At 46.8% G+C, this 13,980-nt stretch overlaps 1 protein-coding gene across 1 annotated transcript in view; it reads right to left on the bottom strand.

Annotated features, from left to right (window-relative positions):
- LOC117047601 (mannan-binding lectin serine protease 1-like) overlaps nucleotides 1-13,980 on the bottom strand; it is an 88,692-nt gene that overhangs the window by 65,563 nt on the left and 9,149 nt on the right. Inside the window, 1 exon segment of the mRNA XM_033150910.1 lies at nucleotides 11,656-11,881. Within this exon segment, the coding sequence (XP_033006801.1) occupies nucleotides 11,656-11,881 (226 nt within the window).

Raw genomic sequence — 13,980 nt, forward strand, 5'->3', positions numbered from 1 at the left:
CAGGTGTCCTGAAGCTCAGATCTTGGGAGACCCAAGCGGAAGATACTTTGAGCGTGGATCCTGGCAGGATCAGGTACCCACAGTGGCTGCCCATCGGGACTAGCAGGGTGGAAAGCAGGGAGCCTGGACTGTGGGTGGAGCCAGAAGTGATGGCAGGCAGAGCCAAACTCTGGTTTTGACTCCATCTTCCTCCTCCTCCTCCCTGCTCTACAAATCAAAACACTGAGACTAAGGAGGAGGAAGACGCTAAACAAGCAGGGTTGTTCCCTGGACTGTTTGCAAGGAGGAAGTGTGGGATGTAATCCACTGGAGCAGTCAAGTACAACATTACCTGTTTTGCTAGAGCGGTCATGCAGGGGATGTTGGTCCAGCCAGTTGAACTTCCTGTTACACCTGGCTGGTACGTACTTCTTTTGCATGTGACTAGTAGGTAGGCATGACCTTTCCAGACCTGGTAGAAGGCCAGCAGTCCCTAGGCTATCTCTCATATTGGGGTAAACCTGTTTGTACATATTTGTAACTTTAAGCCTAAAGCCTGCCTTCAGGAATCACACTGTACTCTGCCTGATTGTGAGTAAAACTACGTTTTTTAAACTTATGAATAAGACTGTTATGTCTTTATTCTTTTAGGGGGATCAAAGGGGTCTTACCAGGAATAATCGAACATATCTCAAGCCAGATTGAATTGCTTATTATCTTAAGAGACTCGCACGAGCCTGCAACCAGCTTATGGTCTTAAGAGACTCGCACGAGCCTGCAACCAGCTTATGGTCTTAAGAGACTCTCACAAGTCTGCAACCAGCTTATGGTCTTAAGAGACTCGCACGAGTCTGCAACCAGTTATGGTCTTAAGAGACTCACACGAGTCTGCAACCAGCTTATGGTCTTAAGAGACTCACACGAGTCTGCAACCAGCTTATGGTCTTAAGAGACTCACACGAGTCTGCAACCAGCTTAAGGTCTTAAGAGACTCACACGAGTCTGCAACCAGCTTATGGTCTTAAGAGACCCACACGAGTCTGCAACCAGCTTCTTGCTGTGTAATAGGGGAATGCATTCTGCTAAGTGAAGAAACTTGCTAACACGAGTTATGAAGGATAATATCAATCAATAGATCCTGTTACACAGGAAGGCAGGCAGGTCAGGGCTGGCTGAGGGCAGGCAGAAGTCGTTGGGGGAAGAGCTCCATTCATCCCAATGGATCAGCCTCCGCTGGCAGGTCGAGTGAAGCTACAACTCTTTGATTCTATGTGACTTCACAGTCCCAGAGTACTCAGACTGGCCAGCTACGAGGAGAAACATTGGCATGGCTGCTTTCAATCCGGCGTCCAAGAGAAACAGCCATTGTTTGAGAGGGCTGCATGTTTTTGCAACGCATTTCTCTCTCTCTCTCCAGCCAGTGGTTGATGCTCCTCCTTAGGGACAGATCTTCTCTAGTGAACATGTCGACATAATGACCCCAGAGGGGAATCCCGCCAAACAAGCAGCCAAGATTTAATTACCAGCCGGCTCTCGGGATGTAAATGATCTATGAAAAAGTATACAGTCCTCAGCAGAGGCAGCACACATTAACCAGGCCGCGTGACCCCTCTGTTTAGTTTACTGTCAGAGGTCTGTCCTGGGTTCTTTGGGGAAGGGGATGACTGGCGAGGCGGCTGGGGAGGAGAAGGCACAGGGTTCAGAGAGGGTTTGTAAGATCACATAGGCTTTCTGTAAATGAAGTATATATATATATATATATATATGTGTGTGTGTGTGTGTGTGTGTGTATATATATATATATATATATATATATATATATATTATATATTATATATATATCCGAATAAATGGGACAGTGCAACAAGTAATGTGTGAGGTCCTCCAACCCAGATGGCACATTCAAGGGGGAGGAGGGGGCTGTCAATGATGGCTCTATGCTCTGCCTCCACAGTTGAGGCAGTAATGCTTTTAAATACCACTGGCTGGAAACCACGAGATGGGAGAAGGCTCTCGCGCTTGGATCCTGCTCACCGGTTTCACATAATGGCCATCTAGTTGGCCACAGGACAAGAAGCTAGACTAGATGAGCCCCTGGCCTGATCCCAGAAGGCTCTCCTTATGCTCTTATCCCACACTTTCACGTCACTTTCGTTGCCACAAAAACTCGGATATTTCGGGATGTGCCTTTGTTGTGCAAGAGTGACAAAGCTGCTCTAATTGTGCAATCTTAATTCGCTGGTATGTGCCCGAATCCCAACCACAAAATAGCAAATGTCTGAAAGCAGCCTAGGAGTGCACTGGCTTTAGGTGCAGGAGGGAAAGCTACACCCGCTCTCAGTGTTTCCTCCCATCAAAACATTCAAGGATGCTACGCTTTCTACCCAGGGACACAGAAATCTGCATTGCTGCCTCTAACTGTGGAAGTAGAGCATAGCCATCCTAGCAAGTAGCCTGCAAAAAGATCAACTTATCCATTCTTAAAGAAATCAGCCCTGAGTGCTCACTGGAAGGGCAGATCCTGAAGTTGAGACTCCAGTACTTTGGCCACCTCATGAGAAGAGAAGACTCCCTGGAAAAGACCCTGATGTTGGGAAAGATGGAGGGCACAAGGAGAAGGGGACGACAGAGGATGAGATGGTTGGACAGTGTTCTCGAAGCGACTGGCATGAGTTTGGCCAAACTGTGGGAGGCAGTGGAGGATAGGGGGCCTGGCGTGCTCTGGTCCATGGGGTCACAAAGAGTCGGACATGACTGAATGACTGAACAACAAAAACCGTGTCTCCTCTAACTCACCTTTTCCCTAAACTAAAAAGTGCCCAACAAACACAGAATTGTTCCGGACGACACCAGCCTTCATTTAACAAATAAGTTTCTAGCTCTCATGAATGGAAACCGTGTTGTATTTCCAGCGGTGATGCAGGGGGAAAGAGGGTCCATGCCTTGTAAAGATTGTTGACTTTCTCTGTGAGCAAAGCATGCAGATATATTTCCATTTGCAAGGCATAAAACGAAGCTGTTCTTTGGGGAGAGTTAGAGATCCCATGCATATTTTTTCATTATTACATTTAAGTGCAGGGCTACAGATGGCCCAGGCCACACCCCACGGAACAGCCTGCTGGGCTGGCAGAATAGCTGCAAAATTAAAAAAACATGGAGGATTAACTATGGTGCTGTTGGGAGTGAATAAAAAAACAAAACCCCGATCTGTGACTGCAGTTTCGAAACTGCACTGGTTTTGCAAGAAATGGGCAGGAGGCAGCAGTGGCGAATGCTCATGCCCCCTGTGTCAGCTGCAACAAAGCCTTTGCCAAAGACATGCTGATCCTGTGGCATTTGAGGAGCTGCCAGGAGCCACAGAAATATGGGATGGCTTAGCTCTTCAGAGTCGAGCTGTTCTCAGCTGCTTCCCTGGAACGCAGGGGGCCAGCTCAAGATGTTCTTTCCTCCTTGCACCAAAACGAACATCGCTTCTCTGATTCATGTACCAAATATGACACTCCTTGTTGCCGCTCCTTAAGTCAGAGGCGGGGAGCCTTCTTCAGCTTGAGGAATGCTTTCCATTTACAGGGTCTTTTGCTAGTGGTGGGAGGGGCCAGAAGCAAGAGTAGGCGGAGCAACACATTCCCCTTCCCTTAAGCCGTCCTCTCCAACGGAAGCCTAAAATCCTCAGGTGAGCACCTTCTCTCCATCCCATCAACATTGGAGGCATAGATGGTGGTCACACGACACAGAGCCTTTTCTGTGGCTGCACCCAGATTGTGGGATTACCTCCCAAGGGAGGATAGCCAGGCTCCCTCCCTGTTATCCTTCTGTCAACAGGCTGAGACTTTCCTGCTCAGATGGGCCATTGGAAGCTGAGGTGCAGACAATGCTAATCACCACCCAGGGCAAATCATATTTTAATTGCCAGTTCTAAATGTGTTCTGGTATATTTCAATTATTGTTTCCAACTGGTTTGTTTTTATTACTTTCTATTTTATGAAGTTTTAAAATGTTGAATCCCAACTTGGGAAGGAAGGTGGAATATAAAGACATTTAACACTTTTAAAAGGTAAAGGTAAAGGACCTCTGCCAGTTAAGTCCAGTCGCAGACGACTCTGGGGTTGCGGTGCTCATCTCGCTTTACTGGCCGAGGGAGCTGGCGTTTGCCCACAGACAGTTTTTCTGGGTCATGTGGCCAGCATGCCTAAACTGCTTCTGGTGGAATGGAACACCGAAACCAGAACAGTGAACGGAAATGCTGTTTACCTTCCTGCCAGAGTGGTACCTATTTATCTACTTGCACTTTGGGCATGCTTTCGAGCTGCTAGGTTGGCAGGAGCTGGGACAGAGCAAGGGGAGCTCACCCCGTCACGGGGATTAAACCGCCAACCTTCTGATCGGCAAGCCCAAGAGGCTCAGTGGTTTAGACCACAGCACCACCCGCGTCCTTTAATACTTTTAATAAAATAATAATGAGTATTTTGGCATGGGTGCCACGATGGGCTCTTTAATAGATCCTGACATTAACAGCTATCGCACTTGCCACCATGCTTTCCAGCATGAAACTAACCACAATTACCTTGAATTTCTGTTACAGGTAGGTAGCCAGCCGTGTTGGTCTGCCGTAGTCAAAACAAAATAAAAAAATAAAAAATTCCTTCCAGGAGCAGCTTAGAGACCAACTAAGTTTGTTCTTGGTATGAGCTTTCATGTGCATGCACACTGAAAGGTATCTGAAGAAGTGTGCATGCACACGAAAGCTCATACCAAGAACAAACCTAGTTGGTCTCTAAGGTGCTACTGGAAGGAATTTTTTATTTTTTATTTTGTCTTGAATTTCTGCTTAACCCTCAAGAAAGAAGGGCATATTTGCTGGCCAGGTTTAATTCAGACCCATCAAACCTCCTTTGGGGAAGGTTCTCAGGCAGGGAACTGGCAAATAGAAGGGGAAGAAATGGAGGCAGTGAGAGATTTTACTTTCTTGGGCTCCTTGATCACTGCAGATGGTGACAGCAGTCACGAAATTAAAAGACGCCTGCTTCTTGGGAGGAAAGCAATGACAAACCTAGACAGCATCTTATAAAGCAGAGACATCACCTTGCCGACAAAGGTCTGTATAGTTAAAGCTATGGTTTTCCCAGTAGTAATGTATGGAAGTGTGAGCTGGACCATAAAGAAGACTGATTGCCGAAGAATTGATGCTTTTGAATTCTGGTGCTGGAGGAGACTCTTGAGAGTCCCATGGACTGCAAGAAGATCAAACCTATCCATCCTTAAAGAAATCAGCCCTGAGTGCTCACTAGAAGGACAGATCCTGAAGTTGAGGCTCCAGTACTTTGGCCACCTCATGAGAAGAGAAGACTCCCTAGAAAAAACCCGGATGGTGGGAAAGATGGGGGGCACAAGGAATCATAGAATCATAGAGTTGGAAGATACCACAAGCGCCATCCAGTCCAACCCCCTGAAAGGGATGACAGAGGATGAGATGGTTGGACAGTGTTCTCGAAGCTACCAATATGAGTCTGACCAAACTGCAGGAGGCAATGGTGGATAGGCGTGCCTGGCGTGCTCTGGTCCAGGGGGTCACGAAGAGTCGGACACGACTAAACAACTAAACAACAACAACAACTCAGGCAGGGTGGAAGGAGAAAGAACTTGCCCATGTGAAGACCACCTGGTGGAAACCCTTACACATATGGTTCTTAATTGTAAACTATATGCTGATCTCCGCCAGCAATTTCTAGATCAACTCTGCATCCCCAAATGGAAACCAGAGATGGAGGTCATACATTTCCTATTACTGGGGAATGACCAGGAGCTCACCAAGTTAGTGGCTAAATATCTCTGTTTGGTTTTTTGTGTCGAAATACATGACAAACTGCTCCGCCTCCTTTCTTTTAGCAAATGTTTTGTGCCACTGGGGAAGTGGTAATTTTGTATTGATTTGATTTGGATGTTTGTATGTGATGCCACTAAAAGTGTTGTTGTTGATGATAATATTTTCCAGCCAGGTTACTGTGAGAATTTGGCCACAGCTCCTTGCCCCTACAATTCATTTTCTAGTGGCTTCTGGGCAAATGTAGTTGCCAGGTCAAGATTAAATTTACAAGCGTAAAAAAAAAAATCATTGATGCTTTGATCCTTGTTCAGATTTTTGAAAACAGCTTGTGAAGGGAGTGCAATTGCTTTCACACCCGTTTCTGGGTCTGGGCTTTTTAACAAGCTGGGATTCCTGCTGACTTGGGAAAAAAACAAAACAACTCTGGAATAACAGAAGCACCACAATCCTACAGAGGCTTGGAGATATCTGCTAAGCGGGTGTTTGATGTTAAACTGGTTGTCAGCTCTGACTCACTTCTCTCCAAAAGTAGCCTGGGTCTGACCAAACTGCGGGAGGCAGTGGAAGACAGGAGGGCCTGGCGTGCTCTGGTCCATGGGGTCACAAGAGGAGGACACCGACTAAACAACTAAACAACAAATCTGTATCTGTATCTGTATCTGTATCTGTATCTGTATCTGTATCTGTATCTGTATCTGTATCTGTATCTGTATCTATCTGTATCTGTATCTATCTGTATCTGTATCTATCTGTATCTGTATCTATAGTATATCTCTATCTCTATATCTCTATCTATCTATCTATCTATCTATCTATCTATCTATCTCTATCTATCATCTATCTATCTATCATCTATCGATCTATCGATCTATCGATCTATCGATCTATCTATATTTGTCGTGGGGTACCAGCCTCAAGGCTGCTTTTTTTTAAATGCCAGCTACATCTAGTTTTTGTTAGAGTTGTGTCAGTGGAATCTGGACCTTGTGCAGAGTATGACTCAATCAGCTCTGCACACATAGGAAAGATTTCCAAAGTTTGACTGCAGCAGTAAACTTGTTACCAAAAAAATGGTTGTAAATACAAACAAACACATGCTCTTAAACAATCAGCAATGCAGTCTACTTTTCTTTTGTTCTTGTTAACGCACTCCAAGAACTATTCTCTCTCTAATCCCAGAGAGTGATTCAGTTAAGCAAATTGCTTCTTCAGTATGCGGGCAGCTTCTGAGAGAGACCCAGACTTCAGAGAATAATTAATCAATCACACATAAAACGTTGAAAGAAAAGACTCTACCCTCCTTTTGCAGCTTTAGCTGCAAAACCACCCCTCTGCACTTGCCACAATTCTCTGCAAAACAGACATTCTGCTAATGCAAACCACCAAATAACATTATTCCTGCATTGCCAATAACAATTTATTATTCCTGCATTGCAGGGGGTTGGACTAGATGACCCTTGGGCCCTTTCCAACTCTACAATTTATGATTCTTTGATTTATGCACATTAAATGTATATATTCTACAGTTTGATCCCCAATGGTCCTATTCCCTGGGTTCCATCATGACAGCTGCCCATGCCTGTGTTTGCTTGCATGTCTGAGGAACAGATCATGTCGTGTACTGCCCATAAAATACTTTGGTGTTTGAAAAAGCGCCGTGTGTACTTTTCAGTTACAGTGGAACCCCGGGTTACGCACGCGATCCGTTCCGGGTCACTGTGCGTAACGCGGGCATGCGTAACTCAATCGCACGTAAAAAAAAACAACCCGAAAAACCAGAAAGTCGCGTGATTTGAGTGCTTCTGTGCATGCGCGAAGTGCGCAGAAGCGTTCAGCGCATTTGTGCTCCGGAAAACACTTCTGGGGTGCGGGAGTGCATATCCCGAACGTACACAACACGGAGTGTATGCAACACGAGGTATGACTGTTATTTGTGAGTCACCATCGAAACAGCTGCATGGATTCCCCCTTCCTCAGCCCACAAGCACTTGGCAAAAAAATAATTTTACATTTCCCCATCTAATGGATGGCAGCAAGACTCTTCATATCAGCCTGACAGCAGTTATTTAGCAACCTACATGGGATCTGAGTTTCTCCGGAGAACCTCCCACCCAGAAAAGTTGGTCATACCCGTGTTAGGTCTGAATCATACACAGTGATATCGGTGGAGATAACTCATCTCCCCAACCTGGGCAGGTTCCAACCTTTTCTTCTTTATACCTCCTTCCCATTAAAAAACAAACAACGATCTATTTATATTCATGCATATATTTTTTTTAACCATAAGGCTCTGAACTTTGTATTTGGAGAAGATGCAGAGGAATTAAAAGACAATAAGCAGGAAGGGCAAGCAGCTGTTAGCAAGGAGAAACAAAGCCAGAGAAAATCAAAGCAGGACACCGCCCCCCCCCCCCGCTTTTTAATTATTTTTGGGAACAAAGCTTCAAGCAGGTGGAATCACACAGACATCTGCGAGGCAGTAGTGCCAACATCTCACCCTCCGGTGCTCCTGACAATGTTTTCCAAACTTTTTAACACTTGTAAACTCCTCCTCCCTTTTGATTTTCATCCAGGAGCCCTGGAAACCTCCCATGGGATCCTTGAAATTCAGCGCCGCAGAATACATCAGCGATCCCAAAATGACGTCCTCCAGATTGTTTGGCTGCAAGAACACTCTTGAACACAAGGACCTAGAAAAGGGCCAATAGCCATCTAGTCCAGCATCCTTTTTTCCCTCACAGAGGCCAACCAGATGCCTGTTATGGGGAAACAGTGAGCAGAACATGAGCACAAGAGCCAGTGTGGTGTAGTGGTTAATAGCGGTAGACTCGTAATCTGGGGAACCTGCAGTGCAGGAATCTCAACTAAAGCGTCTCTGACAGATGGCCATCCCAACCTCTGCTTGAAAACCTCCAAGGAGGGAGAGTCTACCACCTAATGAGGAAGTCCGTTCCAGTGTGGTGTAGTGGTTAAGAGCGGTAGACCTCGTAATCTGGTGAACCGGAGGTTCGCTTCCCCCGCTCCTCCACATGCAGCTGCTGGGTGACCTTGGGCTAGTCACACTTCTCTGAAGTCTCTCAGCCCCACTCACTTCACAGAGTGTTTGGTGTGGGGGAAGAAAGGAAAGGAGAATATTGGCCGCTTTGAGACTCCTTTGGGTAATGATAAATTGGGATATCAAATCCAAACTCTTCTCTTCTTCTCCCCTCCTGTGGTTTCCAGCAACTGGTATTCAGAAGCATTGGGTGTAGAATTATTGGTGCTGTGGGAGCGGAGCATAGCCACAATAGCCCTTTCCTCCGTGAATCTGTCTAATCCTCTTTTAAAGCTACCTAGGTTGGTGGCTATCACTGCCTCCTGTGGCAGGGAGTTCCACAGTTTAACCACGAACTGCACGAATGAGTCCTTTCTTTTATCTGCCTCCTTGTGGCATTCCGGGGAGGGGGCATCTCACCAGCTGGAAACAGGATACCGGGTGTCAGAGGGATCCCTGGCCCCATCCAGCCGGGCTGCTCCTTATGTCCTCAACGTTACTTAACAGCCGCCATGGGACGGCGTGCTTAAATCCCAAACCGCTGCAAGCAATTATTACGTCTGACAGCGGTTGCGCAGGGAGTGAGCTGGCGTGAATGGAGATTCCAGAGGATGTCTTTTATCCTGGATGAGCCAGAACGATGACAGAATGTGTTTTAAATGGAACGATGGAAACAAATGTCATATAAATAGGAACATGAGAGAGGATGTAGAGGCCAAAGGGGTCCTTATCCCTAGCTTCAGGACACACACTCGCTTTTTCTCTCTCTGGTGGGCAGGGATGGCTCCAGGTTTGGGCAAGTCACCCTCCCTGCCCCTTTCCCCACGGAGTCTCCCTCGGGGATGGGGGAACTGGTTCCATGTTGTTGTTCAGTCGTTTCAGTAGGTCGTGTCCGACTCTTCGTGACCAGAGCACGCCAGGCATGCCTATCCTTCCACTGCCTCCCGCAGTTTGGTCAGACTCATGCCAGTCGCTTCGAGAACACTGTCCAACCATCTCATCCTCTGTCGTCCCCTTCTCCTTGTGCCCTCCATCTTTCCCAACATCAGGGTCTTTTCCAGGGAGTCTTCTCTTCTCCTGAGGTGGCCAAAGTACTGGAGCCTCAGCTTCAGGATCTGTCCTTCCAGTGAGCACTCAGGGCTGATTTCCTTCAGAATGGATAGGTTTGATCTTCTTGCAGTCCATGGGACTCTCAAGAGTCTCCTCCAGCACCATAATTCAAAAGCATCAATTCTTCGGCGATCAGCCTTCTTTATGGTTCCATATCAGAGGACCAACAGCCTCTTGGTGGTGCCTGACAGATGTCCAGGAACACTTTTTACGTGTTGTTTGTTTGTTGTTGTTAAATTTGTATACCACCCTATACCCCGCAGGCCCTCAGGATACAAATGACAACATAAAAATGCAACATACACAATCAAAATAAAAACAGAAACCATCCAATAACCCCCCTCAAACACATTTTAAAAGGGACAAATCAACCAAAGGTTTGGTTGAAACCTGCAGAAAAAAATCTCTGTCAGACCATAGACCATCGTCCCCAAGCCAGATGTTTTGGAGTACAACTAAGGCCCAGGGGCCGGATGCGGCCCAATTGCCTTCTAAATGCGGCCCGCGGACAGTCTGGGAATCAGCGTGTTTCTACATGAGTAGAATGTGTCCTTTTATTTAAAATGCATCTCTGGGTTATTTGTAGGGCCTGCCTGGTGTTTTTACATGAGTAGAATGTGTGCTTTCATTTAAAACGCATCTCTGGGTTATTTGTGGGGCATAGGAATTCGTTCATATATTTTTAAAAAAAATTAAGGTCTGAGGGACAGTGGACTTATGCCAATGGGAGTTGTGGTCCAACAATATCCAGAGGGAGCCATGTTGGGGAAGGCTGAGAAGAGCCTGTCTGCTGGATTGGGCCAGTATTGTGTTCTCACAACCAGATGCCCCAATGGGAAGCCCACCTGCATGAGCCGAGTGCCACAGCAGTGCTCTCGCTATTTGTGAATCTCAGCAGCTGGAATGCAAACAGGGCTGAAGAAGATTTACACTGATACAGACATGCAGGTGCCTATTTCCCCCCCCCCCCAGTGTTTCAGAAAATGCAAACGTCAAGAGTTCACAGGCAACATGGAAACACAGCAGAGGAAGAGGTGCAAAGAAATGAACGGGTGTGGCAAACAATATATCCTTTGGTGTATCTGAAGAAAAGAAGTCTGCATGCACACGAAAGCTCATACCAATAACAAACTTAGTTGGTCTCTAAGGTGCTACTGGAAGGATTTTTTATATTTTGTTTCGAATATATCCTTTAACTCCGGAATAATCTGTGCAATATTTCCTAGTTAAATGGGAATTAAAGAGAATGGGTCGGCAGTGCAGAGCGAAATTCTGAAGCAAAAAAAAGGAATGGCATGTGGGGTTGGGTGAACCTACTCTTCCCCAGCCAAGACCAACTGCAACTCAATCATTTAGTGTGACAGCAGCTACACTTTGGAACTCCCTGCCTATTGATATCAGAAAGGTGCCTTCACTGTACTCTTTTTGGCACATGCCTTACCCAGATTATTAGAATGCTGATGTGAGTTTTAATCTGGTTTTGGTCCGTTGTTATTTTAACTTTCCAAATACCTTAAATTATTGTTGTCAATGATTCTTACTTATTGTTTTAGCTTTCTTGCAAACCACCTGGAAGCTTCCTCCTCCTCCTCCTCCTCCTCCTCCTCCTCCTCCTCCTCCTCCTCCTCTTTTTCTTTTTTCTTTTTGCAATTCAGTGGTGTGAAATTTTTATGAAGCAAATGAATGAACAAGAGCCCCTGATGCTCACCTTCACAAAGTCGTATTCGCAAAGGTAGGACGATTCCAGATCGAAATGCATGAAATAGAGCTTGACCCGAAAGCCGTCTGGCACCGATATGTTCCAAGTCACTTCCGAATCGCTGGGGTAGGAGTCTGGATAATTTGGGGACTGGATCTCCCCAAACATGTCGGTCAGTTCAATGGTGTCTGCTTTGACGAGGTGGAAGGCACAAAGGGACCAGACCAGGAAGTACCTGCAGGAGAGACACAGAGAGACCATGACGACTACCAATGGATTTCAATGACAGGAAAGGAGATTAAAGAACAACTCTCTGATGCTAACGGTATTTTGACAGGGGGATGGACTCCCTCAGAAGCTGGTGGACTCCCCTTCATTTGAGTTTTTAAGCAGGGGTTGAAGGGACATTTGTCGGGGATGCTTTCACTGTGATTCCTATATTGCAGGGGGTTGGAGTAGAAGACTCATGGAGTCCCAGCCAACTCTGAGAAGGTTAGCCTGGAGAAGAGAAGGTTAAGGGTGATATGATAGCCATGTTCAAATATATCAAAGGATGTCATATAGAGGAGGGAGTAAGGTTGTTTTCTGCTGCTCCAGAGAAGTGGACACGGGGCAATGGATTCAAACTACAAGAAAGAAGATTCCACCTAAACATTAGGAAGAACTTCCTGACAGTGAGAGCTGTTGGACAGTGGAATTTGCTACCAAGGAGTGTGGTGGAGTCTCCTTCTTTGGAGGTCTTTAAGCGGAGGCTTGACAGCCATCTGTCAGGAATGCTTTGAAGGTGTTTCCTGCTTGGCAGGGGGTTGGACTGGATGGAACTTGTGGTCTCTTCCAACTCTAGGATTCTATGATTCTAGAAGTCTATGATTCCATAGGTAGCACCCTTCCAACCCCAACCCCCCACATTCACACCTACCTATACTGAGAAAAAGCTTGACCTTAGATCCCAGGAAAGCCCAACATGGGTGCTTCTGGAGAACAAGAATGTCTCCTTTTGTGGTCTAAATGCACTTTCTGGAAATTTGGTAGCCAAGTCGAAATTTGTGGCTTCCAGCAGCCTCTACCCCCCCCCCCCGCCCCCATAGTAATCCTCTGTATGTTTACTTGGAAGTAAGCCCCATTGTAGGGACGCGGTTGGCGCTGTGGGTTAAACCACAGAGCCTAGGGCTTGCTGATCAGAAGGTCGGCGGTTCGAATCCCCGCGACGGGGTGAGCTCCCGTTGCTCAGTCCCAGCTCCTACCCACCTAGCAGTTCGAAAGCACGCAGTGCAAGTAGATAAATAGGTACCACTCCAGTGAGAAGGTAAATGGCGTTTCCGTGCACTGCTCTGGTTTGCCAGAAGTGGCTTTGTCATGCTGGCCACATGACCCAGAAGCTGTACGCCGGCTCCCTCAGTCAGTAATGTGAGATGAGCGCCGCAACCCCAGAGTCATCCACGACTGGACCTAATGGTCAGGGGTCCCTTTACCTTTACCTTTTAAAGTCCCATTGTATTCTGTGGAGCTAACTCCCAGTTCATCTGGTAGGATGGGGGTAAGATTTGCTCTTTCTGTTTGTTATCACTGTGCATGTTTTGCAAAAAATATTGTTTCGTAGTGTTTTCTTGATGCATTTGGTTTTAACTGTTACCTTGCATTTTACGGCTGTCGGTCGCTTTGACAAACAAATTCGGTGACAAACAAATGAAAATCTTAATTGTCTTCAAATATTTAAAGGTATGTGCTACATGGAAAACGGAGCAAGCTTGTTTTCTCCTGCTCTGTGGGGGAGGACCCAAACCAATGGATACAAATGGCAAGGAAGGAGATTCCAGCCAGATATCAGGAAGAATTTTTTATGGAAGTAAGAGGTGTTTGGCAGCAGAAGGAGGACTGTCCTTGATTGGAGGTCTTCAGAACAGAGGTTGGCTGACCATCAGCCATGGATTCTTGATTCCTGCATTGCAAGGGGTTAGACTAGATGCCCCTCAGGGTCTTTTCCTACTCTACAATTATACGAGGTTGAAATGTAGCCATAATCCCTGACTTTCCACTGTGGCTCTTTGTGAGATGAGGGACAATCCTCTGCTCCCGTCTAGACTGGCCCTCACTTTAGCCTCAGGACCGGCGCTAGGGCTTCTTGCGCCCTAGGTGAACCACCTTCTGGCGCCCCCCTCCCGCCAAAGCCTGCTTTAGCGGGAGCTGGGGGTGGTGTAGGGGGCAAGCAGCACGTCTCCGCTACAGTGGAGAAGCTGCTGCTAGCCCCAGGGCCGTCTCAGGCACATCTGCTGCCATGGTGCGGTGATCCTTCCGGCGCCCCCATGCGTCCGGGGCGTCCGGGGGAGAGTGCGG

This window comes from Lacerta agilis, chromosome 5, assembly GCF_009819535.1.
Source record: "Lacerta agilis isolate rLacAgi1 chromosome 5, rLacAgi1.pri, whole genome shotgun sequence".
NCBI lineage: Eukaryota > Metazoa > Chordata > Lepidosauria > Squamata > Lacertidae > Lacerta > Lacerta agilis.